The sequence below is a fragment of the Erithacus rubecula genome, assembly GCF_903797595.1.
Source record: "Erithacus rubecula genome assembly, chromosome: 26".
Lineage (NCBI taxonomy): Eukaryota > Metazoa > Chordata > Aves > Passeriformes > Muscicapidae > Erithacus > Erithacus rubecula.
The window spans coordinates 4652645-4678019 of NC_136678.1; the positions used below are offsets into that span (position 1 = coordinate 4652645).

General features: G+C 53.3%; 3 protein-coding genes across 4 annotated transcripts; 2 read left to right on the forward strand and 1 right to left on the reverse strand.

Moving 5' to 3' along the window:
• The first annotated feature begins 3656 nt into the window (after positions 1 to 3656).
• IRF6 (interferon regulatory factor 6) lies at positions 3657 to 10731 on the forward strand. Of its 2 annotated transcripts, none has more exons than XM_079327309.1 (8): positions 3657 to 3810; positions 6726 to 6902; positions 7766 to 7970; positions 8387 to 8509; positions 8612 to 8758; positions 8993 to 9385; positions 9744 to 9862; positions 10159 to 10731. In XM_079327309.1, exons 2-8 carry the CDS (start codon positions 6729 to 6731, stop codon positions 10378 to 10380), a joined length of 1383 nt encoding a protein of 460 aa, XP_079183435.1. In that variant the 5' UTR covers positions 3657 to 3810; positions 6726 to 6728; the 3' UTR covers positions 10381 to 10731. The 2 variants fall into 2 exon arrangements, with proteins under 2 accessions (XP_079183435.1, XP_079183434.1); XM_079327308.1 differs by having other exon boundaries at positions 3657 to 3803.
• Positions 10732 to 11244: 513 nt separating this feature from the next.
• Positions 11245 to 12272, forward strand: LOC306812581 (UPF0739 protein C1orf74). Its single transcript, XM_079327321.1, has one exon. The coding sequence runs from the start codon at positions 11248 to 11250 to the stop codon at positions 12064 to 12066; it is 819 nt and encodes a 272-aa protein (XP_079183447.1). The 5' UTR covers positions 11245 to 11247; the 3' UTR covers positions 12067 to 12272.
• Positions 12273 to 12365: 93 nt separating this feature from the next.
• Positions 12366 to 25347, reverse strand: TRAF3IP3 (TRAF3 interacting protein 3). The gene is made up of 16 exons (XM_079327301.1): positions 24847 to 25347; positions 23723 to 24006; positions 22969 to 23059; positions 22484 to 22541; positions 22287 to 22311; positions 22019 to 22048; positions 21730 to 21825; positions 19331 to 19402; positions 18938 to 19078; positions 18162 to 18299; positions 16787 to 16922; positions 16048 to 16110; positions 15912 to 15971; positions 15232 to 15389; positions 13339 to 13599; positions 12366 to 13202 (listed from the first exon to the last, which is right to left on the reverse strand). The coding sequence occupies exons 2-16, from the start codon at positions 23975 to 23977 to the stop codon at positions 13119 to 13121; spliced, it is 1668 nt and encodes a 555-aa protein (XP_079183427.1). The 5' UTR covers positions 23978 to 24006; positions 24847 to 25347; the 3' UTR covers positions 12366 to 13118.
• Positions 25348 to 25375: the final 28 nt, after the last annotated feature.

Consider the following 25375-nt stretch of genomic DNA (forward strand, 5'->3'; position numbering starts at 1 on the left):
GAGCACTGAGCACTGGGCAAGGATAAAAATAACTAAAGATCATTAGGAGATTCCCACCCATGAGCCCCAGAGACCTTCAGATGTTCTAAGCTGTGCCCTATTTAGAAGTGAACTCCAGGGGCTCAGGGTCTTTCTACACATTAATAACTCCCTGTCAAAGAATTTGGGAGCAGAGGTTCCCTGTGCACACCACACACAGCCCCACACTCTGTACTGCAGAGTTTTCTAGGGGAGAAAAGGGATTACAGGGGAAGGAACATTAATCTTTGCAATGCTGGCTTGTTTTACCTGCCTGTGCTAAATTACCTGCAGGTAATTTACCTGCTCAGTGCTTCAGTGAGATGGGGCATAGGGAAAACAACAACCACAGAGAGGGAACCCTGAGAAAACAAATATTTCCATTAAAAAACCTGCTGGTGGATTAAATTAATTGAATACCTACTGTAGGCTGTGAGACAATTAGTGAAGGCACCTGGATACACTCATATTCTCTTATTGTCACATCTTAAAGCTTTAAGCTAAAATTGTTCATTTCCATCTTTTTAGAGCATATTCTCCTTATTCCCTTCCTCTCTTTGTGCCCATGGAAATTCTCCTGCTTTAGCCCTTCCCCCTGATTTATTGCTTTGATTACAGACACAGAGTGCAGCTCTTCCCTGGGCACTCAGAGCCACAGCCTCAGCACACACACAGCCCTTTCCTCTTGCTGAGGAGCCACCAACTTTTCTGGACACCAGACCACTTGTTCTGAACCCAACCAGTATCTGTGCCAGTGGAAAGAATGACCTGAGCTATAAATGTGCCCAAGCCAGCCCAATATCTTCATTAAGAGGATTGGAGCAGCATTAATAGGAAACCATAGATTCTCTTATCCTAATGCCAAGACCCAGATGATTTAAGCTGCTCATTTTTTGGAACTCTTTTTTTTGGTGTTGGCCATTCCTTTTTCCTGCAGCACAGCTGGGGAGTTTGGGCTGTGCTGGGGTGAAGCCTCTCCACCATTTTGTGCTGCTCTCCTGCACGGAGCTGCCTGCTGGAATGTGAGTGCTGAGAGCACACAGCAAGACTCCACATGCCCAGGACATTGTCTTGACTCATTGCATAATTTTGTTTTGCCTTATGGGAACTTGGTGATCTGTTCCCAGGAGAGAAAATGGTTCCTTTTTGTTTTGATGACTGCAATCTTCTCCAGCTGGGAACAAAGGGCTGCAAGAGACCTGGAGTACAAAGCCCAGCTGCTGCTGTTGCAGGTATCATGACATACAATCGTGTTGATAAAACAGTGATATTAATTTGGCACTGAAATAAAGTAAATCCTATAGCTCCTGGCATGAAATTTCCTCAGCACATCTTCTGTGTGCTCTGCAGACTGCACTGAAAGAGCTGCTGTCACCTCATAAGGTCCAGCTTATCAGCCAAAAGATCTCTTAATTTGATTAAAAAAAACAATGCAGGTAGAGGTAAATATAGGCAGAGAGAAGTAAAAATAAAAAGAACCATTTCTAGAAAACACTACAGTGCAGAGGTGGGTGCTGTTTGTCTGAAGGAGCAGGATCAATGCTCTGTGTTGTGTCAGAGTGAACAGTGGATGATCAGGTACAGGTAACATCTGATTGCAGCCCTGCCTGATGAGTTATCCCTGCATTATCACCTCTGCAGCTCCACAGCTGTGGGGTTTCCCAGCCCAGAGCATGGAAAAAGAGCTTATTTCCCATCAGCTGCTACCCCAACGTGCTGCCACACGCTTCAGCGCAGCCTGGTAGAAACTCAGGAGGGAAAAAAAAAAAAAAAAAAAACAACCACCAAACCCTGTAGAGGGCTGGGAAGAGTCATTTGTTTGGCATCTGGGAAGGAGCAGAGGCTGTGGCAGAGGCAGCAGGGTGCTGGCAGGGACACTGCAGGCAGGGCTGGACCAGCAGTTCTCACCCAGCTGCTTTGCCACGTTGCTCCTTTTGTTAAAATCCCCCAGCCCTGAGCTGCCCCAGGACCCCTCGTGCATCTCGAGTGTCCCTCCAGGGAAAGGGCAAACCCAGCCTGGGCAGCTCCAGCATTGCCCAGAGCCAGCAGGAGCTGCTGGCTCCTTCCACAGCTCCAACAGCCAGCCCAAAGCATCCCAAAATTCCGCCAGGCAGGAGGGAGGCGGGGACAGCAGGAATGCAGGGAGGATGAAGGGCTGCTTTTGTGCTGACCCATCAGAGGAGAGATCAAAGATCCTTCAGAGCTTGGCCTGGAGTTCAGCCCAGTGTTTCCCCGTGTCTCTTCCCAGTTGCTCCCAAAATTGTCCCATCACTGCAGGCTCTGATACAGCAGGAATAACAAAGGTGTTCTATTCCAGGAGCAGCTGTCTCCTGATTTACACATCAGGAATGGTCAGGTACCACTAACAAAACCCAACACAGAGCTCTGACACATCTTGTCTTCTGCTTATTGCCAGAAAGATTTTCTTTCTCCTGCACGTTTCCTCTGGGTGGAATTCCATGCTGGATGAAGCCTGAAATATTTACCTTGCACTTGGCATCCAGCAAGGCAAACTTCCTCAGAAAAACAGTGAATTGTTTTGTCTCTGTGTGAAGATCTCCAAGATTTTGTCTAGTTCCAAACTCTTGGCTCGGGACTGAGCTGTGGGTGTAAGTCATCCTTGCCAAAGTCAGGGTTCAGCATTATCCACAGTGCTCACGGTGAGAAGGAGAAGGGAAATTCCCATTCTTTTTTCCTAGTTCATTGAAACTGAATAGTGAAGTATTGTATGATCCTTGAAACCAAGATTCACCACTGAGTCACGGTTCTCCACCTACGAGGAAAATAAATAAGACGTGAGGCTGGAGGGCAGGAGGCTGCAGAGGGACCAGGGAGAAGCTGCTGAGCCCCTCCCCAGGGGTAGGTGTGACCCCAGAGCGGGCAGGGAGGCAGAGAAGAGAGAAGTTTTCCTGCTTTTTAGAGAAAAAAAACTGTGTGTCTGACACGGAGCTTCAATCAGAGCTGACTTCAGGGTTTGGCTTCATCCTGTGCTGTCATTGACTGGATGTGGATTTATATGGATGTAAATGTTGTGCTAGGGAAGGTTTAGTTGGATATTTGGGAGAATTTCTTCACTGAAAGGATGGACAAGCGTTGGAACAGGCTGCCTGGGGAAGTGGTGGAGCCACCGTCCCTGGAAATGTTCAAAACCCTGTGGCAGTGGTGTCAAGGGGCACGGTTTAGTGGTGGGCAGGGCAGTGCTGGGTTAATGTTTGGACTCGATGGTCTTAGAGGCGTTTTCCAGCCTTAATTATTCTGTGATTCTATGACTCAGCTGAATATGCCTTGAACTGTGAAAAAGCCCAGGAACTTCATGTTTTCTTCCCAAAATATCCCATTTAAAAGGCAAAGATACCCCGCTTAAAAGCAAACTTCTTTTCCTAAATACTCCATTAACCGGGAGGGAGAAAAAAAAATTCCTGTTTGGATTTGGATAGTTAGGAAACTTACTCCATTTGAAAGGAAAAGAGGGGCGGGATTGGGAGGTGATTCCCCGTGCGGGGTTCGGGGGGGGATGTGCGGGTTTCAGAGGGGGATTTGCGGGGTTCGGGGGCGATCTGCGGGAGCGGGGCGGGGCGGGGCGGGCGGCGCGGCTGCGCCGAGCGCACCTGGGCAGGTGAGGCGGGGCGGGACGGGGCAGGTGAGGCGGGGCGGGCGCTGGGCGAGCGCGGCCGCCGCTGCCCGAGCGCCGCTGCCCCCGCGGGGCGGCCCCGAGCCCCCGCGGGACGGACCCGCCCCAGCCCCACGGACGGACGGACAGACGGACGGACAAGCGGACAGCTGCGGTGAGCTGTGCGGGGATCGGACGGCCCCGGCCCCGCCCGGCCCGGGATCCACCGGGCGCGGCCCCGTCCCGCGTGGGGCTCGGGGCGGGAGCGGAGGGGGCTCGGGGGGCTGCAGAGCCCCGGCCCCGCTGCGGGGGCGCAGCCGGCAGGGCACAGCCCGCTGGAAATGCCCATTGAGCGCTCCTTGCCTTCGGCTGCGCTGGGCTGGCCCCGGGCTACGCCTTTCAGGGCGGTGTAAAGCCAGGCCTAAAGTTAGGACAAGGCTGGGGTTTTCTCACCACCCCCCTCACCCGTTGCGGTTTTCGGATCGCAGCTGTTACACCCCCAAACCCCAAAACAGTTAGGGTAACAATTCGTGCCCATTCCAGTTTCCGGGGCTGAGGTGACCAGATGGGGGTGCGCAAACTGGGAATTCAAAGAGTTAATGGTGCTGGGGTGCGTTGGGGGCAGCACGGGTGGTGCGAGGCAGGAGATGTACCCGGAGACCTCTGAAATGTGGAACCCAAGGTTCCCGGTGCAGGGAGGTGATTCAGCGTCAGATGGAAACTCAGCCCGTTTCTCAGGGATGACGTTTGCCTTTGAGAAAACGAGTACAGGATCGTGAAATCCAGGATAATAAAGTCAAACAAAGGTAACAAGGAAGGAGCAGAGTCTGTGGGTTCGCAGCAGTGAATCCCAAGGAACCCCTTCCATCTTCAGAGGCTTTAATGGATGAGGTGGAGCAGGAACACTGAATATATTTGGGTCTGCGGTGGGGAGTGAAAGCATCTGTGCAGCAAAGCTGGGTTGGGTTTCAGGAGGTTTTTCCTGTGCTCCGTGTGCTGTTGGAGCTCAGCAGGGCCCCGAGTGGCAGCACAGCTGACCGGGGCTGTCCCTGACCTTGGTCACTCCTCTGCAGCCCTCCGGGCAGTGCTGCAGGCTGGCTGCTCCTTCCCGAGTTTGTTCTCGTTGGGCTGAATGCCTCCAAGGAGAAATCCTAATAATTAGGGCACAGGGACTAATTACATCACTGACCAGAGATGCATTAGCAGGACGGGGATGTGCTAATTATCCCCACACACCTCCCAAACTGAGTGGGAATTGGATAGACCCTGCTTTGTGCACCGAGGAGGCTCGAGAGGAGCCAAGCCTGCCTTGGCAGAGCCGGGAATGTGCACAGGCATTCCCCAGGTGTTTGGCATCGGTGGAACCCACCGGATCGAAGTTGAAGGTTGTAAGAGTCTGACTCACCGTCTGAGCCCAGCAATGGGATTCAAGTTGATTTGCTCTCAGTTGTTGTGTCAACAAGTCATTGGTGATAAAAGGTCATAAAGCATTGTAGTGCAGACGTTGTCTGCGGGCCCGGGGACAATCCCAGCCAGCACAAATCTGCTGTTCTGGCCGTCTGAATTTACTCCTTGTCTTGCAAACTGTGTGTGCACAGCACGCGTTATTAGCAGGGACTGCTTGTAAAGTTAAGTGTAAAAGAGGTGGTGGAAACCACCCCCAGCAATGATTCTTCAAAATGTCACTTTTTGTCCTTTTCAAGAGGAATCAGTGCCTGATTTTGGTCTCCTTTCTAAGTTCAGGTTGATCCTGAACTTTGTGTCTTTGCAAGCATGTTTCTGAAGATTTAATTCTGACAGCATTTTCAACATGGAGAACCAACACAGCAGAGTGCGAGGAGCATTAAAATAATTTTGATGATTGCTTCCTGATCCTTTGCAGCTCCTGGGAAACAGTCTGGTAATGTGCCCACACATTTTCAAACTATTATTTAAAGATGGTTTGGAGTTGAAGCTGAACATTTTCTTTGCAGAAAAGATATACAGATAAACTGAGTTGTGTTTGGATTAATTTTGTGTGAGCGCTTGCATCTGAATGGGATCTGCAGGTATTTGAACAAATAAAACCTGTTCCTAGACTAGTTCTTGGATAGGATTTTTTTTTAATCTTTTCCATCTCTGCTACCAGATGCATTTTGCAACTCCTCCAGCAATATTCAGGGCTTATGGCAAAGGTTTTACTTGTCCTGTAACTGCTTTATTACTGGGAATATTTGTAATTTCTCACCTCTGTTTCAGGATTTACAAATGAATGTGGGAGATGCACCTTCTAAGCACAGTGCAGCGCAGAAATCCCCTCCCAAAATCTAAAGATACCGAATGTTGCCTCCTCTTAGAGAGGGACATGAATTAATTTTGTTTGTTTGGCTTTGTTCTACACAGGGAAAATATTGTTGGCTGGCTGCAGTTGTATGAGCAACACAGGGCTACTTAACAAAAACATTAAGTAAACAGCACTCGATTTTTAGCAGCAGTGCAGGCAGACCTGCAGTTCATGTCCTTCTGGATAAACATCCTGGTTATTACAGGTCATTGCTGTTTGCCAATGATTATGCTGCATTCAGGGCATTCATGGAAAAGTCATAAAATGACTTTCAGAGTCTGTGTGTGTGGTAAAACAGCCCCTGTGCCTCAGCCTGGCTCCTACAGCCTCCCAGTCAGGACGAGCCTTTCTCCTGCTCGCTGTGAGTGTGACAGGACTGATGGAGCAGAGATCACACCAGCCCCTCTCCAAGGTGCACGTGGAGGCTTTGGGAGCTCTGCTGCCTGTTCTTGCTGTGGCTTGTTTGTGTCTCTACCTCCTGCCCAGGGTTTGTAGCCCAGGTCTGCTCAGAGCTCACCCTCCGTGTGCTGGCTGAGCACAAGTGACGCTCTGGAATGCTGAATGTGAGCTCTTGTCCTGGTAACAGTTCTGGGCCCCGCTCAGGGACTGCTCCTGGCAGAGGAGTCCAGCTGGATCTGCATTGGTGCTTTCAGAGCACGGTGCCCTCACAATAACAGCAGGGACAGGGCCCTTTCTCGTGAAATGAATTCGGTTTCTTTGAAGCAAGCGAGGCTCCAGTAACCTGCAGCGGCGGCTGTGCTGTCACCCCTGCAGAGCATGGCCCTCCACCCGCGCAGGGTGCGCCTGAAGCCGTGGCTGGTGGCCCAGGTGGACAGCGGGATGTACCCCGGGCTGATCTGGCTGAACCGCGAGGCCAAGCGCTTCCAGATCCCCTGGAAACACGCCACTCGGCACAGCCCCCAGCACGAGGAGGAGAACACCATCTTCAAGGTGAGGCAGGGAGGGCTGGGCATCCCCCGGCTCTGAAACGGACACAAAGGGTTGGATTGTTGGCCCAGGAGCTGGACAGGCACCTCGGGAGCTGTTTGCAGGAAGGTTTCATTTATCTGACCTCAGAAAAGCCGCTCTGTGCACCTGGATGCCAAGCTTGGCACTGCCTGAGATGGGGCTGAGTTCTTTAAAAGTTCTTTAACCCTTTCCCACCACCAAAGGTTGGGTGCTGTGTGATCCATGGGCTCTGGAAGATGATTGCTGTTGGCTTCATCTGCTCGGGCTGGGATGTGGTCACTGGCTTGTTCTTGGCAGCAAACCATGGAACGCTGTTACATAAGTTTTAAGAGGTCCACCACAAGCTCATCACAAGCACTCATCGCTGCTGTCCCTAATATTCTTATCCCAAGGGATTCCCTGTAACTCCCTGCACTCCTCTGAGGAATTTCTCACCTCTGTCTTGGAGGGTTATCTTGGACCAATAATCAGATTTTGGGGTGAGAGAGGGAGAGGCCAGCTGGATGTCTGTGGCTGTTATTCCACTCCATTTTAACCGAGTCCATTCCTCCTGCACAGGCTCCCTGTCAAAAATGACTTCTGGTGTTGAATCTGAGACCCACAAAATCTCTAACCCAGATTTGTGAACATTCTTTTGGAATTTGGATTTTTTTTTTTTTTCTCCACTTTTAATGGCAAAAACAATTAAAGAGGGAACTTCCATTTTTTGTTGTTATCACGAGAGCTCTAATTAAGACTTCTGCAAGGGAAAGATTTTACGGTGGATTTGTTTGGAAGCTTGATTTCTGATAAAAGCTGCTCTGTGGGGAGGGCTGGACTCAGCTGTGGCTGTACTTTGTCCCCAGGCATGGGCCGTGGAAACAGGAAAGTACCAGGAAGGAGTGGACGAGCCCGACCCTGCCAAGTGGAAAGCCCAGCTCCGGTGTGCGCTGAACAAGAGCCGCGAGTTTAATTTGATGTACGATGGCACCAAGGAGGTGCCCATGAACCCCATTAAAATTTATGAAGTGTGTGACATCCCGCAGTCGCAGGGATCAATCATTAATCCAGGTGAGGGCCTTGCTGCCACGGGCTGGCTCCTGGGCAGGCACTGAGCCAAGGCAGCTCCTTCTCTCTGCATTAACTCTCCAGCTGCCCTTGTGCAGCAGCAGCACTGCCAGGTGAAGCCTGGACTTAAATTAAAAGGACTTTGGACCATGCTGCAAGCCTAAAATTAATGAAGTTGCACACAGTTGTATGTTTTCCTGCTAAACAGTCTAATATTGGTAATGCTGTGTCTTCATCAATACTTCAATCTTTGCTTTCTAAAAGTAAATATTAAACTAAAATTAGCATGTTGTATGGATCAGATTTATCCTTTTTTTACTGAAATTGGAGAAATACACAAATTAATATCCAATATGAAGATGATATTTTTCCAGTGTTTCATGCTGATCATCCACCCACAAGAATGTGCTTGTTTGCAGGTTCCACTGGCTCAGCTCCGTGGGATGAAAAGGATAATGATCTTGATGATGAAGAGGAAGAAGAATTGAACCAATCTCAGCATGTCCCAATTCAAGAGACATTTCCATTTCTTAATATCAATGGTTGGTGGCACAGACTAATGTATTAATGACGGCGTTTGTTTGTAAATTGCCACATGCTTGAAATGAAATCTTGATTTATTGACAGTTGTTGCCTTGTTGTAGATTCTCCAATGGCTCCAGCCAATGCAGAAAACTGCAGCCCTGAAACTGTGTGGCCAAAGAATGAACCTCTGGATATGGAAATGCCCCCAACAGCACTGCAGCACGACTTCTTCAGCAGCCCCGAGCTCTGGATCAGCTCCCTGCCAAGTACGTGCGTGGGCTTGTAGCAGTGTTGCTGCTTTTGTGCTTTAAAACCCCACAAAGAATAATGTTTGGCCTTTCTTTTTCCTGTGGTTGTTTGTGGGTGAGTGAGGAGAACTTGTGTATTTTAAATAGAGCTGTGTGTGGTTTAAACATCCCTGTGAGGGCAGCGGGGTTTGCCTGGTGTCCCTGCTGCTGCTGCTGCCCCAGGGGAAGCCATACTGATGGTTTCTCTCTCAGTGACAGATCTAGAAATCAAGTTTGAGTATCGAGGGAAGGAAACCGGACCCACGACGACCGTGAGCAACCCACAGGGCTGCAGACTGTTCTACGGAGAGCTGGGTCCCATGCCAGACCAGGAGGAGCTCTTTGGGCCCATCAGTTTGGAGCAGGTCAAGTTCCCAGGGACGGAGCAGATCACCAATGAAAGGCAGAAGATCTTCACGAGCCGGCTGCTGGATGTTATGGACAGGGGACTGATCCTGGAGGTCAGCGGCCACGCCATCTACGCCGTGCGGCTCTGCCAGTGCAAGGTGTACTGGTCTGGGCCCTGTGCCCCCTCCTCCACCACCCCAAATCTCATCGAGAGGCAGAAGAAGGTCAAGCTCTTCTGTCTGGAAACGTTCTTGAGTGGTAGGTAACTTCTGCTCTGGCAAGCAGGTCTTGGACACTGTTGGAAAGGTGCCCTGCCTGCATGCACCAGGTGTGGAGAGTGGGTTGAGGACACTGCTGCCCTGACTTCAGGGGAGCTTGGAGTGGGTGTGTGGCAGGAGAAAGGCACTGTACACTCATTTAATGCTCTGAGGGACGCCAGAGTGACTTGCTTTTAAAGAAAGCACTTCAGGTGCAAGGAGTGAGCTGTAATTGTGTGAGAGGTGGCAGAGGGCAGTGTGCAGGCAAGACCCGGGGTGGTGCAATGAGGTGGGATGCCATGGGTGTTTCCAGCCTAAAGAGGACAGCCCTGCAGCACTCTGCTTTTCCTCCTTCCTAGAGCTGATTGCCCATCAGAAGGGACAAATTGAGAAACAGCCACCATATGAGATCTACTTCTGTTTTGGAGAAGAGTGGCCTGATGGAAAACCCAGGGAGAGGAAGCTGATTGTGGTGCAGGTAGGGCTCAGGGGCTCTGGGGTGACATGTGCCAGCCTTGTTGGGTTTGGGATCAATTCCTGTGCATACTGAGACCTGTTCTTTTCTGCTGTGGCTTCTGCCACCAGGAAAACTCCAGTAAAACTGATGGTCTGGGAGAGCAAATAAAAATGTGTCACGTGCTGGATAGAATTGGTTTGTGAGTGCATTTTAGGGTACTGTGGAAACCATCTCTGCATGCAGGCCAGGGGCTCCTGCAGAATCCCAGGGATATTTGTGCCTTTAGGCTGAGAAAAGGGACTTTTTTCCTTTATCAGGTCATCCCCGTTGTGGCCCGGATGATCTACGAGATGTTCTCCGGGGACTTCACGCGCTCCTTCGACAGCGGCAGCGTGCGGCTGCAGATCTCCACGCCGGACATCAAGGACAACATCGTGGCGCACCTGAAGCAGCTCTACCGGCTGCTGCAGAACCACCAGGAGGGCTGGCCCATGCAGGGCCCTGCCCTGCACATGGCACAGCCACTGCCAGCACAGTGACCGGCCCTCGGCTTCCCCGGGGCTCCTTAGTTGTACATATACACGAGTGTTTCTTAACCAGTGCCTTGCTTTAATCTGAATAAATGAAATCTGTAAATCTCGTCATCCGATTCCCACGATTTTAGCGGTCTGTGGTGCTTTTGTTTTGGCTCGAAACAGAGGGGATTACAGGAATACTTTTTGCTCCTTCACCTTTTACATCTTGTTTGCTTAAGCAACTCCTCTGTATAAATCAGATTTTCAATTCTGTAAAATTTTTAATCTGCTATTAATACAGTGTATATAAACAGGTGATCATTAGAGGAGGAGAAAGAAAATAACCTGTGCTCTATTAAACGTGCCTGGACAATATCACCTTGTCTAATTGTATTATTTTTAACGGGGCTGCAGCAGCAACCTCGAAGGCTGATTCTCCTTACAGTGTGGGTTTTTAATAGGGATATGTATATGCAGATATTGGAAATGCATATATAACAGAACGGGGTTGGAAGGGACCTGTGGAGCTCCTCGATTCTCCTGGGGATGATCGTTCACATCTGTACAAGCCTGAGCACCCAGGGATGGTACAGAGCTGGCAGCGGCTCCAGCACGGCTGGGTCCTGTCCCTGTGCCTGTCCCTGTCCCTGTCCCTGTGCCTGTCCCTGTCCTGTGCCCTGCTTTGTGCCCAGGTGCGGGCACTGCCCCGGCCCTGCTCCCGGCCCCTTTCCCTCCTCCTGGCTCTTTTCCCTTCTCCCGGCCCTTCTCCCGGCTCTTTTCCCTTCTCCCGGCCCCTTTCCCTCCTCCCGGAGCGCTCCCGCCCACAGGCGGTGTCTCCGCTGGGGCCGTGCCGAGCTCGGGCCCGCCCCGGATCCGCGCCGGGTTCCGCTGATGGCGGCGGTGCCGGGTCCGCTGCCGGTGCCGCTGCTGGTGGCGGCGGCCCGGGAGGCTCTGGGGCCGGGCGGTGGCTCCGGGCGGAGGCGGCGGCTGCCCGCGGCGCGGGCGCTGCAGGCGGCCGGGGAGGTGCTGGCGGTGGCGGCCGGGCTGAAGCCGGCGCTGCTGTGGGACTGCGGGGCCGCGGGCCCGGCCGAGCTGCGGCGGTACCTGTGCCGGCTGCGGGAGGCCGGGCTGGCCGCGGGCCGGCTGCACGTGCTGGGGCTGGGCGGCTCGGCGCTGGTGCTGCGGCCGGGGCCGGCCCGGGGCCGCCTGCGGGCCGCGCTGCGCTGCCGGGCCCCGCCGCTCGTGGAGGTGTCGGCGGCGCGGCGGCGCCCGGCGCTCTGCGGCCCGGCCGAGGCCCGAGCCGCGCTCCGGCACCTCGCCGCCCTCCTGGGCCACCTGCGGGACGCCGAGGCCGCCAGCGCCGAGCCGGTGACCGCCGGCGAGGTCGCCGCCGGCGATTGGAACCTGTGCACCGTGGCCGGGGTGCTGCTGGGCTACCCCGCCGTGTACACGTTCGCCCAGGGCGCCGAGAACTGCCTGGCGCTGACGCCGCTGCGGGTGTTCACGGCCCAGGCCGCCTGCCCCCGCATCAAGGACGGGCTCAGGGTCCGCATCTGCTCCTTCAGCGTCCCGGAGAGTCTCTGCGCCCAGCTCGGGGATGTGCTGGATGCCTGGTGCCACGAGCTCAGGGAGGCTTTCAGTGCCCAGACCGATTTTGTAGATCTCTGCATTTCCAGCGAGGTCGTGTCTCTGCCAGCGGTTGCCTTGTGAAACACGAGCGTTTCTGTTTCTCTGACTCTTTACCCTTCCTCACTGCGCCAGGGACCGAGACAGAAGATCCAGTCCCCTGCATCTCTCGTGGTCCTTGAGCACTGAAGGCTGAATTGTGACAGTCACCGCGGGCCGGTGGCAAAACCAAATAACACGTTTTTTAAAAAACCGAGTGTGTGGACACGTGTGCTCCCAGCAGCCTCAGCCCTGCCTGCACATTGCACCCTGCAAAGTCAGTGTGTATTTATTCGCAGTGGGCAGCTGAAGATGAATAAATGATTTTATCACCATGGTGCTTTGAATTAGTGAAGTTTATTGTAGGCTCCGTGTGTGTTTACTAAGTTACACATTACGTGTGTATTTCAGTTCTATTTACTTCCCCTGTGTTGGTGGCATGGCCTGTGTTGTGTCTGAGCCTGCACACGAATGAAGGGCAAGTGCTGCTGTAAAACCTGCACGGTGCAGCTGCAAAAGGGACTTTAAACCCCTGTCTCTGATGAATCCATGTGGGCTGGCAGTGAAAGGGAAGCAGGTGTGGCTGTGGGGATGTTTGGCCACAAGAGAGGCTGGAGGCCACAAAAATGGCCTGGTGGGTGTGGGGTAGGATTGCTCAGGATACAGGAGACTCTGCTAAAGACCCCTCTGAGCTGGATTTTTTGTCAGGTGAGGGTAGTGATGGCTCAGGATCGAGTATCTCCCATTTAGGGAGACAATAAATACAGGAGGAGAACTTGGGGGGCATGGAACCCAGGCAGGCTGGATGCCAAGGGCAGGGGATGCCCTGTCCCTCTCACCCTGTGCCAGCCACAGCAGCAGCAGCAGCCAGAGGGGCTTTGTCCCCCCGTGCCTCGGGGACTGGGCAGTGCAGCCTCCAGCAGGAACAGAGGAACCACAGCAGCCAAGGGCAGGAGTGATGTCCCCGTGGCCACTGAGACCTGTCTGGAGCTCAGGATACCAACCCAATGTGCACACACACAACAGCAGAGGTGGGGTGAGGTTTTGGTGAAGCAGAGGTCAGTTCCCACAGTGAAGTCAGTCATCAGGGAGCTCCTTCACAGCCTGGAACTCGCCAGGAAGGCGGCGATGGCCACCGCGGCCACGGCCACCAGGAGAGGGATCCAGGGCCCGCGCCGTCTCTGCCGGGAGAAGCTGGTGTTACTGGAGTGTGCCGGGGGAAGGCACTTCCATCCCAGCCTGGCAAACGAGCCGATCCTCTCCGTGCACGGCGCAGAGGGCTCGGCGCCAGGCTGGGGTGGGGGCAGGAGCTCGCACCTGCTGCGGGCTGCCCTGGGGGCGGCGGAGCTCCGCGCGGCACTGCCGCAGCCGGCTCAGGCACCGCTGGTACTCCCGGCCGAGCGCCTCCAGCTCCGCGCGCAGCTCCGAGCACTGCCGGCACGGCGAGGGCGGGTCCCGAGCAGGGGGGGTCCCCTGGGGGCTGCAGGCACCCCGGGCGGCCGGGCTGCTGCAGCGGCTGCAGCGCTGCGCCCGCAGCAGGGCAGAGCCCGGCTCTGCTGCCTGAGCATCCCGGGGAACCTGCAGGGACAGAGCACAGCTCAGCGTTACTGCAGCGGGGTGCTGGGGCAGTGCCTGCCTGCATCCCACACCTGCCTGCATCCCACACCTGTCTGCATCCCACACCTGCCTGCCTGCATCCCACACCTGCCTGCATCCCACACCTGCCTGCATCCCACACCTGTCTGCATCCCACACCTGCCTGCATCCCACACCTGTCTGCATCCCACACCTGTCTGCATCCCACACCTGCCTGCATCCCACACCTGCCTGCATCCCACACCTGCCTGCATCCCACACCTGTCTGCATCCCACACCTGCCTGCATCCCACACCTGTCTGCATCCCACACCTGTCTGCATCCCACACCTGCCTGCATCCCACACCTGCCTGCATCCCACACCTGCCTGCCTGCATCCCACACCTGCCTGCCTGCATCCCACACCTGCCTGCATCCCACACCTGCCTGCTTCCCACACCTGCCTGCATCCCACACCTGCCTGCATCCCACACCTGCCTGCATCCCACACCTGCCTGCTTCCCACACCTGCCTGCATCCCACACCTGCCTCCATCCCACACCTGCCTGCCTCCATCCCACACCTGCCTCCATCCCACACCTGCCTGCATCCCACACCTGCCTCCATCCCACACCTGCCTGCATCCCACACCTGCCTGCCTCTGCTGCCAACACAGGAGAAAGGAGAAACTGTGATTGTAACAGCCACAGGAGTGTGCAGGTCAGAAGATGTGGAATGCAGACTCCTGTCAGGGTTTGCCCCTCAGCCTGAAATTCCTTCTGCATTTCACTGATCCTGACAGCAATTCCTGACAGTCCTTTTAACCCTGTGGGAGCTGGGACTCAGGGCTGGCCCCTTTTCCTGCCCACCCAGGTGGAGTGAGTTCTCCCTGGCATTCTGATGGGCAGAGCATTGGCAGCAGCTCTGAATGAGCTGCCTGTGCCCAGAGGCTCCAGGAGCCCAAGTGGGGGTGTCTTGTCCCCTCCAGCAGTTCCCTCTTGCCATGATTGTGCTTCATAAACCCTCCTGGCAGCTGCTGGGTGATCCCTGATGCTGCTGCTGCCCTCAGCTCTGTGTGTTAGTGTGACAAGCTCTTCTCTGTGGCTCTCAGCTCTGCTACAGTAAGTTATAAATTATTTTTCCTAAGTACTTTTAATCAATCCTTGCTGGCTGAACACTGCTGTAAAAATTGAGGGGCTGTTGGTTGGTAGAAGGCTGTTGTTTGGCAGGGCATGTGCAAAAGGCTGCAAAGCTTTGGTTGGTTGGGTTTTTGCAGCCCAGTTGTCCTGTTAGCAGACCTTTCCTGTTATTTTTATTGTTGTAATTATTGCAAGCATTTTCTTTTCCTCCTTTTATGCTCAGGACTTGGTTCCTAAAGTGTGGCTTTGGCTTTTCCCTGTGAGGCTGTGGAGGCTCTGCTGTCTGTGAGAGCAGCAGTGGGTTTGTAGGTTTGTACAGGGAGAGCTCTGTTCCTGCAGCCCTATCCTTGTATCAGGGGTTTAGGCAAGGGTGGTATCAGGATAAAAAATCAGGGCAGATAATCCTTAGAGGAGACACCAAGCCTGGGTTACCTGCAGGAGCTTTGGTGTTTGGGGTTTCTGCTGGAGCAGAACCAGCACTGAGTGACTTCCTCACCTCGTTCTCCTTCGCTGTGAGCTGGGATGTCCTTCTCTGCATCTCATCCTGCAGACTTTCTGTTCCTTCCTCCTCCTCCTCCTCGGGGGGCTCTAACAGAGCGTTTGGTTTCTCCTTGGCAGGAGTGAGAGGTGGGGTCTGTGTGGTGAAAACCTGGTCTAGAAAACAGTCAGGCTTCTGATGAGAAACAGCTCCAGGCTCTGGGCTGGCTTTAGCTCTTGTTTACTCAGCACAGTTTAAGGATAATATTTGTGTCCTATGCACAAAGCAGAAGACACAGGAGCTGAGTTTGTTATCACAGACCTTTCTCTGCTGTAGCTACAAGTTCATCATCTTAAGAACAATATTTCTAAGCAATTGCCAGAAATGGAAGGGAGGGAGAGTTAAAATGTCTTTTTTATTACTTTCTCTTTGTCAAATACAGCTGTAATAGCAATTATAAGCTGGAATGTGTTTTGTTTGGAAAAAAATATGGCATAGCCACTGAAGTAGAATTTGCAGTGAAATCAGTTTATTTTTTAAAGTGTTTGCCATCATAAATACATTTATATTTTAATGTTAGCTAGCAAAACAACTGTGTAGCTCTAAAATAACCCTTTCTTCTAAACCAGTGCAGACTTTTCCTAGAGTCAGGGCTAGTGTTCCTTGTCCAGGGAGTGGGGGTTACAAAGTTTGCTGACCTTTCCTTTGCACCGTCACCTCCTGGCTCTTCCGTTGGTTGTTCTGGTTGTGGATCAAGTCTGGGAACACAAAAAGCAACATCATTGTCTCCAGCACTAAAGGAGGTCTCTAACTTGGTGCTTTTGTGTTACTTACTCTGCAAGTGGCTGATTGTTTCCTCCAGCGTTGCCTTCTGCTCTTGTTCTTTTTGCAGTTTATCTGAAATAAGGATAGAAGGAAATCAAGGTTGGTGTAAATCTGTGTATCTTTATGCAAGGTGGAACATTTCTGTTCTCCACATGCGTAGAGTGGAGCAGAGGTTCTTGGCTGCCCTGTTCTCTGAAGGGATGGGATTTTTAGCTGTTTACTGCCCTTTTTTTTTTGGCAGCTTTTTCACTCATGCCTTGCATTCAAGTCATTTATGGTTTATTTTAAAGCTGTTCATGCAAGACCCGTTAGGAGATTAGAACTGCAACCCACTTTCTCTTCCTTAATTATGCTTTAAAATAGCCATGTATGCATTTAAAATAACGTGTGTGAGTTTCCATGCCTCTGAACTGGAGCTTCAGGACAGGATCAGCTCCTCTGTAACCCCATCACCACACAGCCCCCAGGGCTGCAGTGCAGTGGTCTGGCACAGGTGAAAAGCCCTGATCCAAGCTGAGGACACAGCTTAGATTTTTATATTTCAGCTCTCCTCTAGCAAAGCAACTTATTTGAACTCTTCAATCTAGTCAGGAACAACTTTTAGGTGACTTTACAATCAGCAGCTTTTGTGGCGAGTTGAGCTGTGAGCCTCGCACGCGGCTCAGAGCACCGCGGGTTTAGGAGCGTTTTCCTCATTATCCCTGCCGTGTTTTTGGGGGGCACACCCCCCCCTGGGGGCCCCGGGTACCTTGGATGTGGCGGATGTGGCCGGCCTGGCGGTCGTTGTCGCTGCGCAGGGCGCTGGCCGTGTGCAGCAGCTCCGTGCGCTCCGCCCGCAGCGCCTGCAGCTCCCGGCTCAGCCGCTCCTTCTGAGAGTCCGCCCGCTGCGGGGACAGAGGGGACAGAGGGCACAGAGGGGACAGAGGGGACAGAGGGGACAGAGAGGGCACGGGGGACAGAGGGGACAGAGGGGACAGAGAGGGCACGGGGGACATGGGACAGAGGGGACAGAGAGGACAGAGGGGACAGAGAGAGCACGGGGGACACGGGGCAGAGGGGACACAGGACAGAGGGGACAGAGGGGACAGAGAGGGCACGGGGGACAGAGGGCACGGGGGACAGAGGGGACAGAGGGGGCACGGGGGACAGAAGGGACAGAGGGCACAGAGGGGACAGAGGGGACAGAGAGGGCACGGGGGACAGAGGGGACAGAGGGGACAGAGAGGGCACGGGGGACAGAGGGCACGGGAGACAGAGGGCACAGAGGGGACAGAGGGCACAGAGGGCACAGAGGGGACAGAGGGGACAGAGAGGGCACGGGGGACACGGGGGACATGGGACAGAGGGGACAGAGAGGGCGCGGGGGACAGAGAGGGCACAGGGGACATGGGGCAGAGGGGACAGAGAGGACAGAGGGGACATGGGGGACAGAGAGGACACGGGGGACAGAGGGGGACACGGGACAGAGAGGGCAGAAGGGACACGGGGGCACAGGGGACAGAGAGGACAGAGGGGGCACAGGGAACAGAGGGGACACAACAGACACAAGGAACATAGGGGACAGAGAGGGCACGGGGGACACAGGGGACACGGGGCAGGGGTGACAGAGAGAGCACAGGGAACACGGGGGACAGAGAGGGCAGAGGGGACAGAGAGGGCAGAGGGGACACAGGGGACGAAGAGGGCACAGGGGACACGGGGGACGAAGAGGGCACAGGGGACACGGGGGACAGAGGGGGCACAGGGAACAGAGGGGACACAGCAGACACAAGGAACATAGGGGACAGAGGGCACATGGGTGGCACAGGGGACAGTGGTGACACGGGGGACAGAGAGGGCACAGGGAACACGGGGGACAGAGGGGGCACAGGGGACACAAGGAACATAGGGGACGCAGGGGACATGGGAACACAGGGGACAGAGGCACGGGCAGGTTTGGTTGGGCAGGACATCAGAGCTCATCTCATCCTGCCCCCACACCACCTTCCCCTGGCCCAGGCTGCTCCGAGCCCTGTCCAGCCCGGCCTTGGACACTGCTGGGTTTGGGCTGTTCTGGGCAGCCCAGCATCAGCACAATCACACATTCCTGAGGAAGCTGCTGCTGCTGCAGGGCTCTGACATACCTGGAGCTCACTCTGCAGAGCCTGGAAGCTGTTTATGAGCTCGGTGTGGGCTGTGGTCACCCTGGTCAGTTCAGCTTTGAGCGTGGCATCGTGCTCTTTCCAGAAGGCAAGGTCCTCTCGTGTCTCTGCCAGGCTCCTCTGGAGGAGAGCAGGGACCCAGGGGTGGCTGTGACCCAGGGGTGGGTGCCCCAGCTGCCAGCCTGCCCTGGGTCACACCAGCTGGGCTGTGCTGGCTGCCCCAGCACACAAAACCCGTGTGGGGCTGATGCCATCTGATGGACAGAGCCCACACGGGCGGTGTTCCCTCTGGAGAAGGCTTGAGCCTGGTGCTGCTCGGGATAAAACTCACTTGTTTTTCTGTAAATACCAGTTATCCTGTGGGCCAAAGCAATTTGCTTCCTCTAAGGGAAAATCTGTTTTTATATAAATGAGCAACTCTAGAAAAAAACAGCTCTGGAGACCTCGTGCCCTGGTGTCTGTCAGTGTGTGCAGAGCAGGGAATGGCCCAGAGCTGGGATGCTGCTGGGGAAGGGGCTGCAATTCAAGCTGACAAACCCAAGTACATTTCTCCAGCTGTGAGCTGTCTGTAATTTGATGTGCAGTGAGAACAGGTTGCATTAAAGCTGCTTTGGGCTTTGCTGAGTAGCTCAAAGTTCATCCTTTTTTATCTTTGCTGCTGATGGTAAGCTTGTCATCACCTTTCCCTGACATGTGGGTTTTCTTTGTCACGCTTGGGCTAAATTAAAGCCAGGCCAGCTGTAAGACACGTTGCTCACCTGAGAGCTTTGCAGCTGCTGCTCTGTTTGGAGTTTGTCCTCCAGCATCTTCTGCAGAGCCTCTTTTGCCTTCTGCTCATAGGTCTGCTTCTGGTCCTCCATCTCAATCAGGATCTTCTTCACACACTCCTTTGAGTAACTCTAGAGAAAGAGAGCTTGAAGTGCTCATCTGTCAGATTCCTGACCTTGCTAAACCTGAGTATTAGGAAACCCAGAGTGTGTAAGTGCTACTGCTAATGTGCTGTGAAGTATTGCTTCAGCAAGGAGTTGAAGTCCTTTTTGGATATGTATCTAATCAGATTATGTAGAAACTGAGACCCGACCCACTTACAAGGCTTGGTTTTTGTTTTCCTGCCTTTCTTCACTTGTGTTTGTCAGTGAATCAGACATTACCTGGGTGCAGGCCTGCAGCTGATTTTCCAGCACCCGTAGTTTACACCTCAGTTTGTCTTCATTCAGCTGACCCTGGGGAAAAAACAACTGAAGTGAGATGTGAAATGAACTGCACAATGTGCCCCCAGTGTTTCGCTGGGTTAGGTTTGATTCATTTTCTCCCTTCGTCTGCAATCAGATCAGTCTCTTCAGTGCTGAGACCTCAATTCAACCTTCCCAGCCTCACAATAAATGGGGGAAATAAAACTTTGATGGATTGAAACCCTGTCCTGAGGCAGTTTCTCTGGTTGCTGGGTGCAGGTGCTGGCACTGACATGACATGAGGGGATTTTGGGCTGTTCTGTCTGGCTTAGGCAGAAATGCAGCTGCTGCCTGTTCCCAGGAGCATCCCTGCTCTCTGCTTGTGCTCCCTCCCTGCCTCCAGCTCCAGCTGCTGGAACGGTCTTGTCTCGTTGCTTTCCGTAGAAAATAGGTTGGGTCTGTGTTGCAACATCTGCAGTTGGGCAGGGGGATGGAGGGCACTGGTGATGATTCATCTTCCTCATTATCATCACCTCCTCTCGCTGTTAGTCAGGCTGCTCAGGCTCTGTGAAGCAGACTGCATGCAAATTCAGATAACATTTCCAGCACAGAGTTCATGTAGGCTGTTTTTTCCACCACCAATAGTGAGAACACCAATATCCTCTCTGCCCACTGCTGTTTGAAGTCACGACTCTGAGAAGAAACTCCTTGATGTTACAGGAATAGCTGACAGACCCAAGCAAAACTAGACTCCCTGGTGTCTCAGCAGTGTTTAAATTCACACAGAAGCATGTTTAGAGTCCCAGGGACCAAATCTTCCCAGTTCAGTTATTGGTGCAAAGAACTAAAGGCTCTTAGTAAGTAGGTGGAATTTTGAAAAGCAATTTTAAATGTGCAATATTCTGCCTGGTTTTCCTCCTGCACAGGTCCCAGCTGCTGTGCACAGATGTGGCTGTGCCAGGTACAGGCAATCAGGCCCTTCCTGTGCTTTGGAGCAGAAATCAGGGAAGGGTTTGGGTTGGAAGGGGCCTCAATCACAACAGAGACTCACTGAGCATCATCCTTCACTGGCAGCATTTTGGAATCAGCTGGGCAAGTTTTACAACTGCTGGGGGATTTAAGGCACAGGCCTGGGGTAGGGAGGTCTCTCTGACCTCGAAGTGAAAATTGTGGGAGGGAGAAGGAGCCAAATGCTTTATCCCTGCAGTCTGACACCCCCATCCTCCTGCAGAGCTTCACTTGCCCCATCAAACCCCAACCACACATGAGCAGCACCTCAAAAATGACTCTGGCCATTCCAAGAGTTACTGCCACATCATTCACAGGTACTTAACAGCTCATCTTTGAAACCCAGCTGTTAGAAAGGGTTAAAAAGCTGCTGCAGCAAACATTTGGCATCTCACCTGAGGCTGGAAAGGAACAGCCAGCCCTCCCTTTCCAAGGCACAGCGTTATGGGAAAACTCCATCCATCCCTCCCTCCCTTTGCCAGCACCCCCTGGATCACCCCCAGCCCCACCTGCCTCGTGGAATCCCCTGCAAGCAGCAGCATCTGCCTTTGGCTCCAGCACCGAGGGGGATTTGAGGCTGATGAGAAGCTGGTTTTTTAGGCTGATGAGAAGCTGGTTTTTAGGCTGATGAACAGCAGCGTGCAGGAGGCAGCAGCAAAGCCTCTGCTGCAGCAGGAGCAGCGAGGGGCACCCACCTGTTTGTCATCTGAGGTTTCGTGGCCGCTTCCTGTGAGTGTGGCTGAGTGTTTTTTCCTGCTCACATTATATGGAAGGAGCGAGCAAAGGCAGAAGTTTCTGACCACAGGATGTCTAACACAAGTTTTTGTGCCCCTTCACCCAATCACTCGCTTCTCTGCCCCAACAGAAACTTTTTAATGCCACAATGGCATGAATTGTTTGATTTAATGATTCTGTAAAAATACCTCGAATATTACATAAAATATCTTAATTTTTCATCCTCACAGAAGGAAAAAAAAAAGGGTCCCTGTCTCAGGGTGTCCAGAGAATTATTTTTAAGCTGTGAGGATGCCAGGCACCAACAGCCTTGGTGTTGGGGCTCTGGACTGTGTTGGAGCCCAGAATAAATCCCTGAAAAGAACAGGGAGGATGATCCTGGTATTTCTTCCCCACTCACTGGTGTTGACTTTTATTTAAGAACCAGTGGGAAAGGCAAACTATTAAAAAAACCCCTCCAAACCTTACAGAATAATACAGATTTTTAAACTTGCTGTTGATCTGAAAGCAAAGTGCATTTTGCAAGAATCTCTTTGGGCACGAAAGGGAAAAATTCAGGTCGAGCTCCCCCCTTCCCTAAGCAGAGAGGTGAAGCAGGGCAGGGAGGTGATGAGGGGATTGCAACTCTCTGATACCTGCCAGGATTTCTCTGATGCCTGGAGCAGAGTGGACAAAAGCTCCTGTAAAATCACCATCTTCTGCTTGAGCAGCAGCTCACGGTGCAGAGCCTCCTGTGGGCAAGGGGGACACGGTCAGAGTTTGGGGGGACAGCCCAGAGCCCCCCAGCCCTGTTGGCTTTTCTGGCCGTGATAACATTGAGCTTTTAGCACCCCTTCATTTAGCAATATGAATACAATATTAATTTAAAAGTGTTATTCTTGATGAAAAGCACCCAGTGGGTGCTGAGCACTGTTTGGTACCTACCTTCAGGTAGTTGGAGAGCTGCACCATTTCCTGAAAGGGAAAGGGCAAATGTGTAAAAACAGGATTGTTTCCGTTTATAAACACGTCATGAACTTGATACAAAAATCTAAATATTTTTAAATAAAAGTGAATTAACAGCCGATATTCTGGTGGAGAAGGAGGGCCTGCTGGGGTCCACTGGGGTAGTTTTCCCAGGGAAGTGGAAATATTTCCACAGCAGTTTAACTTTCAGCGGTTTCAGGCTGGTCATTACCTGTGCTTAGCTTACCTTGTTTAAAACTGCAATTCCCCAGCTGGAATGAAAAACAAAGTGTGTTACTGAGGGGTCAGGGAGGGTCTTCAGGCTGGACACCCCCTCTCTGGCTGAGCTGTGAGTGCTGTGCAGCAAACCTTTCGGAGGGGGAGCGCTTTGGGCGTGGGGAGTTGCGCGAATTCCCAGGCAGGGGCAGGAGCTGCTTTGCTTACTCTGTCTGCTGGCTCGAGTCTTTCACTGCTGAGCTGGGCTTTGGGAGGGTCTGGGTTCCTGTGGGAGCAAAGGGAGAGGGTGTGAATGATCCCCCGAGGGGATGCTCTTCATGAGCTCATCTCCCAGTTGGCTCCCATTTATCCCAGTTTAGTGTCCAGTGGCAGCTCAGTGGGGGCAGGAGGCAAAGAACGCCCTGCCCTGATGGATGGAGAAGCAGCTGGAAGTGATCCCGAGTGAAATCCCTCCCCTGGCTGATCTCGGGACAGCAACAGGGCAGCCCTGGGGCACAGCAGCGCTGCTGGTTTGTCCTGCCCCAGGAAAAATATTCCCAATTCCTGCAGTCTGCAGGGCAAATCGGACTGGGCTGGTAAAACACGGGAGTGGGGATGCTGGCTGGGGAGCTGCCAGCTGATCCCAAACAGCTCCGTGGAGATGGGAAGGGAAGGGAATATTGTGCTGGGAGATCTGAGCATCCCTCACCTACCTTGGGTGTTGACAGAGTCCCCTCGTCCCCGGGGGCTGCTGAGGCTCAGCTGGGACTGAGCAGGAGGAGAAATGGGGCAGCTCCTGGGGTGCTGGAACGAGAGGGCAGCTGGAGTCAGTGTCTGCCCAGGACATCCTGAGGAGATGCCAAGGAGCCGTGGCAAATCCCCAGGAATTTCTGCTTTGGCTGCAGCAGCTCCAGAGCTTCGTACAGGAGCTCCAGGCTGGTTCTGTGTCATCACCTGTGCTCAGCTGTCTCTGCTCACTGAGCTTTGTGCCCCTCAAGGTGCACCAGGGAATTTTACACAGAAATGTATTTACAAGGAGATCCGTTTGGCTCTGCCTGGGGTGTTTTGCACTTTCCCAAAGCTGTCCCTGAAGGCAGAGACCCCTCTGGGATCCTGTGCGCCAGGGAGTTTCCTGCCTTCTCCACCCTCCCTGCTCACAGCACAGGGGATGGAGGGAAGCCAGGTGGATGGACCTCACTTATCATGGGTAAAAAGAATTTGTGCAAGTGCAAAACTGCAGCCTGGCAGCAAAAAGCTGGAGTGGTACTTGGAGAAATGGCAGAAAAATCTCGACGTGGTTCAGGGCTTGGCAAACAGGAGAGGAGCAGGGAGGTGAGTGTGTCCCCACGCCTGACTCTGCAGTTGGTGAGGAAATGCCCACTTTGTCTGTCCAGTCTGCATTCTGTCTGTGCTTTCCCGATGCTCCAGAGGTGGCTGAGCTCTGGGCTGCGCTGCAGGCACAGTTACCTGGAGCAGGATGCTCGTTCCGGTCCGTGCCTCGGGCTCCTGTCCCTGCAGGGTCTCTCCGGGCAGGTTCCTCCTCCTGAGGAACTCCCTTTGGCGGGGGCTGTGCTCTGCCCGCGGGGCTGGCCGGGCTGGGCGGCGGCAGGAGGTGACATTGTGCCTGTGGCACATCCCCTCCCTGGCCTCCTGCCTCCTCTCGCTCCTCTCCTCGTAGCTCTCGCCCGGGCGCCGCCGCTGTGGCCGTGCCCTCCTGGGCATGGTGGCCTCGTCCCCTCGGGGTCTCTGCCCTGTGCAACCGGGACAAAACACACGGGTTAAGGCAAAAATCAAACATTTCTGGCGTTTAATGGTTGTGGGGTATTCAGTGCTGCTGGAGTGCTGTTCATATGTAGAATACTCCCATGCTGCTTAGTTTCTGTTAAAATCTGCTCGGTAATTCTTTTTAATCTCCATGTGGTAGCTGTGCTCAAAGCTCATTCCTGCTTCTATCTTTTACTGGAGGGGCCTCCTTGGAAGGTGAGCAGCGTTTTTGGGGTGGTCAGCTCTTGTTCTGAGTGGGGAAGGTGCTCACAAGCCCCAGCCAGGACACTGCTCCAAATGTTGAGCGTTTTCCAACTTGTTTTGCTCCATTTTAGAAAAGGCCCAGTTGTGTGTCCTGCTCAGTGTCCACTCATCCATCTCCTCCCATCAGGAAAGGCTCAGCCTCTCCCACCTGTGCTGCCTCTGGCTTGCCCAGCCTATCCCAGGGCTGTAAAAGCCTCAGCACACCAAAAATGCACCGAAAAGCAGAATAAAGCTTAAAGAAACACAGTCCATTACTCACCCCGGGCTGAGCAAACCCTCGAGGCTTTCTTGACAAGCTAATGCTCTATTTCCTCCTTCTGTTACCCCAAATTACCCTCTCTAATTAAACATGTCCTCTATCTTTGCTTTCCAAGCTGTTACACTTCTTGCTTCAAGGGAAACCAGAAAAAAAAAAAAATAAAAAATTGTTTCTTGCTGGTTCACATTACAGTTTCCCGGTGCAATTTGTATGGGGTGAAAAAAGAGGAAAAAGGTGCCTGGTGCTGCTTTTAGCCTCTGCTCCCCTCCAGCCCCAGCAGTGCTGGGGGTGCTGCAGCACTTACCTGGTGCCAGGGTCCCGTCCTGCCCCTCGAGTGCCGAGCTGAGCCGGGTGTCAGCGGGCAGGAACACGCCCCACTGCCCTCTTCATGCCAACCACCCCATCCTGGCTCTCGCTGTCTTTGCTCTGTGTCAAACAGGAAACGTTGCAGCTGCGGCCGAGCCCCGGTTCCTGTGTGTGCTCCCAGCCCGGCTCACAGCAGGGCCAGGCTTATCCTGGGAGCCCCTGGGTGTCCAGCCTGGCTCCAAGCAGGGCCTGCATTTATCTTTTGGGGCATCTCCCCGTGCTGGCCTGTGACACAGAGCTTGGGGGCTGGTTCATGGAGCTGCTCGTGGCACTCGGGGATGGAGTTTCCCCCCAGCGGCTTTGAGAAATCCAGACTTAGGGAAGTACAGTAATGCTATTATTTTAAAGCTTCTTGCAGATTTGAAAGAGGGGGGAAAAAGTGTGTTTTTGGCAGCTGAGGAGAGGTCAGGAATGGCAGAAATTCATTAAGGTCTTTAGAGAAGTGAAAGCTTCGTTAATGCAAATCG

Bases quoted from the DNA above. Each gene is read 5' to 3' on its own strand.
- LOC306812581 (XM_079327321.1), top strand. From the start codon at position 11,248: ATGGCGGCGGTGCCGGGTCCGCTGCCGGTGCCGCTGCTGGTGGCGGCG.
- TRAF3IP3 (XM_079327301.1), bottom strand. From the start codon at position 23,977: ATGCCCAGGAGGGCACGGCCACAGCGGCGGCGCCCGGGCGAGAGCTAC. The intron at 21,826-22,018 runs GTAGGTACCAAA...CCTTGCCCACAG, and splicing joins AGCTCTCCAACTACCTGAAG to GAGGCTCTGCACCGTGAGCT. The intron at 16,923-18,161 runs GTATGTCAGAGC...CTGTCCCCGCAG, and splicing joins CTCTGCAGAGTGAGCTCCAG to CGGGCGGACTCTCAGAAGGA.
- IRF6 (XM_079327309.1), top strand. From the start codon at position 6,729: ATGGCCCTCCACCCGCGCAGGGTGCGCCTGAAGCCGTGGCTGGTGGCC. The intron at 6,903-7,765 runs GTGAGGCAGGGA...CTTTGTCCCCAG, and splicing joins AGGAGAACACCATCTTCAAG to GCATGGGCCGTGGAAACAGG. The intron at 8,510-8,611 runs GTTGGTGGCACA...GCCTTGTTGTAG, and splicing joins TCCATTTCTTAATATCAATG to ATTCTCCAATGGCTCCAGCC.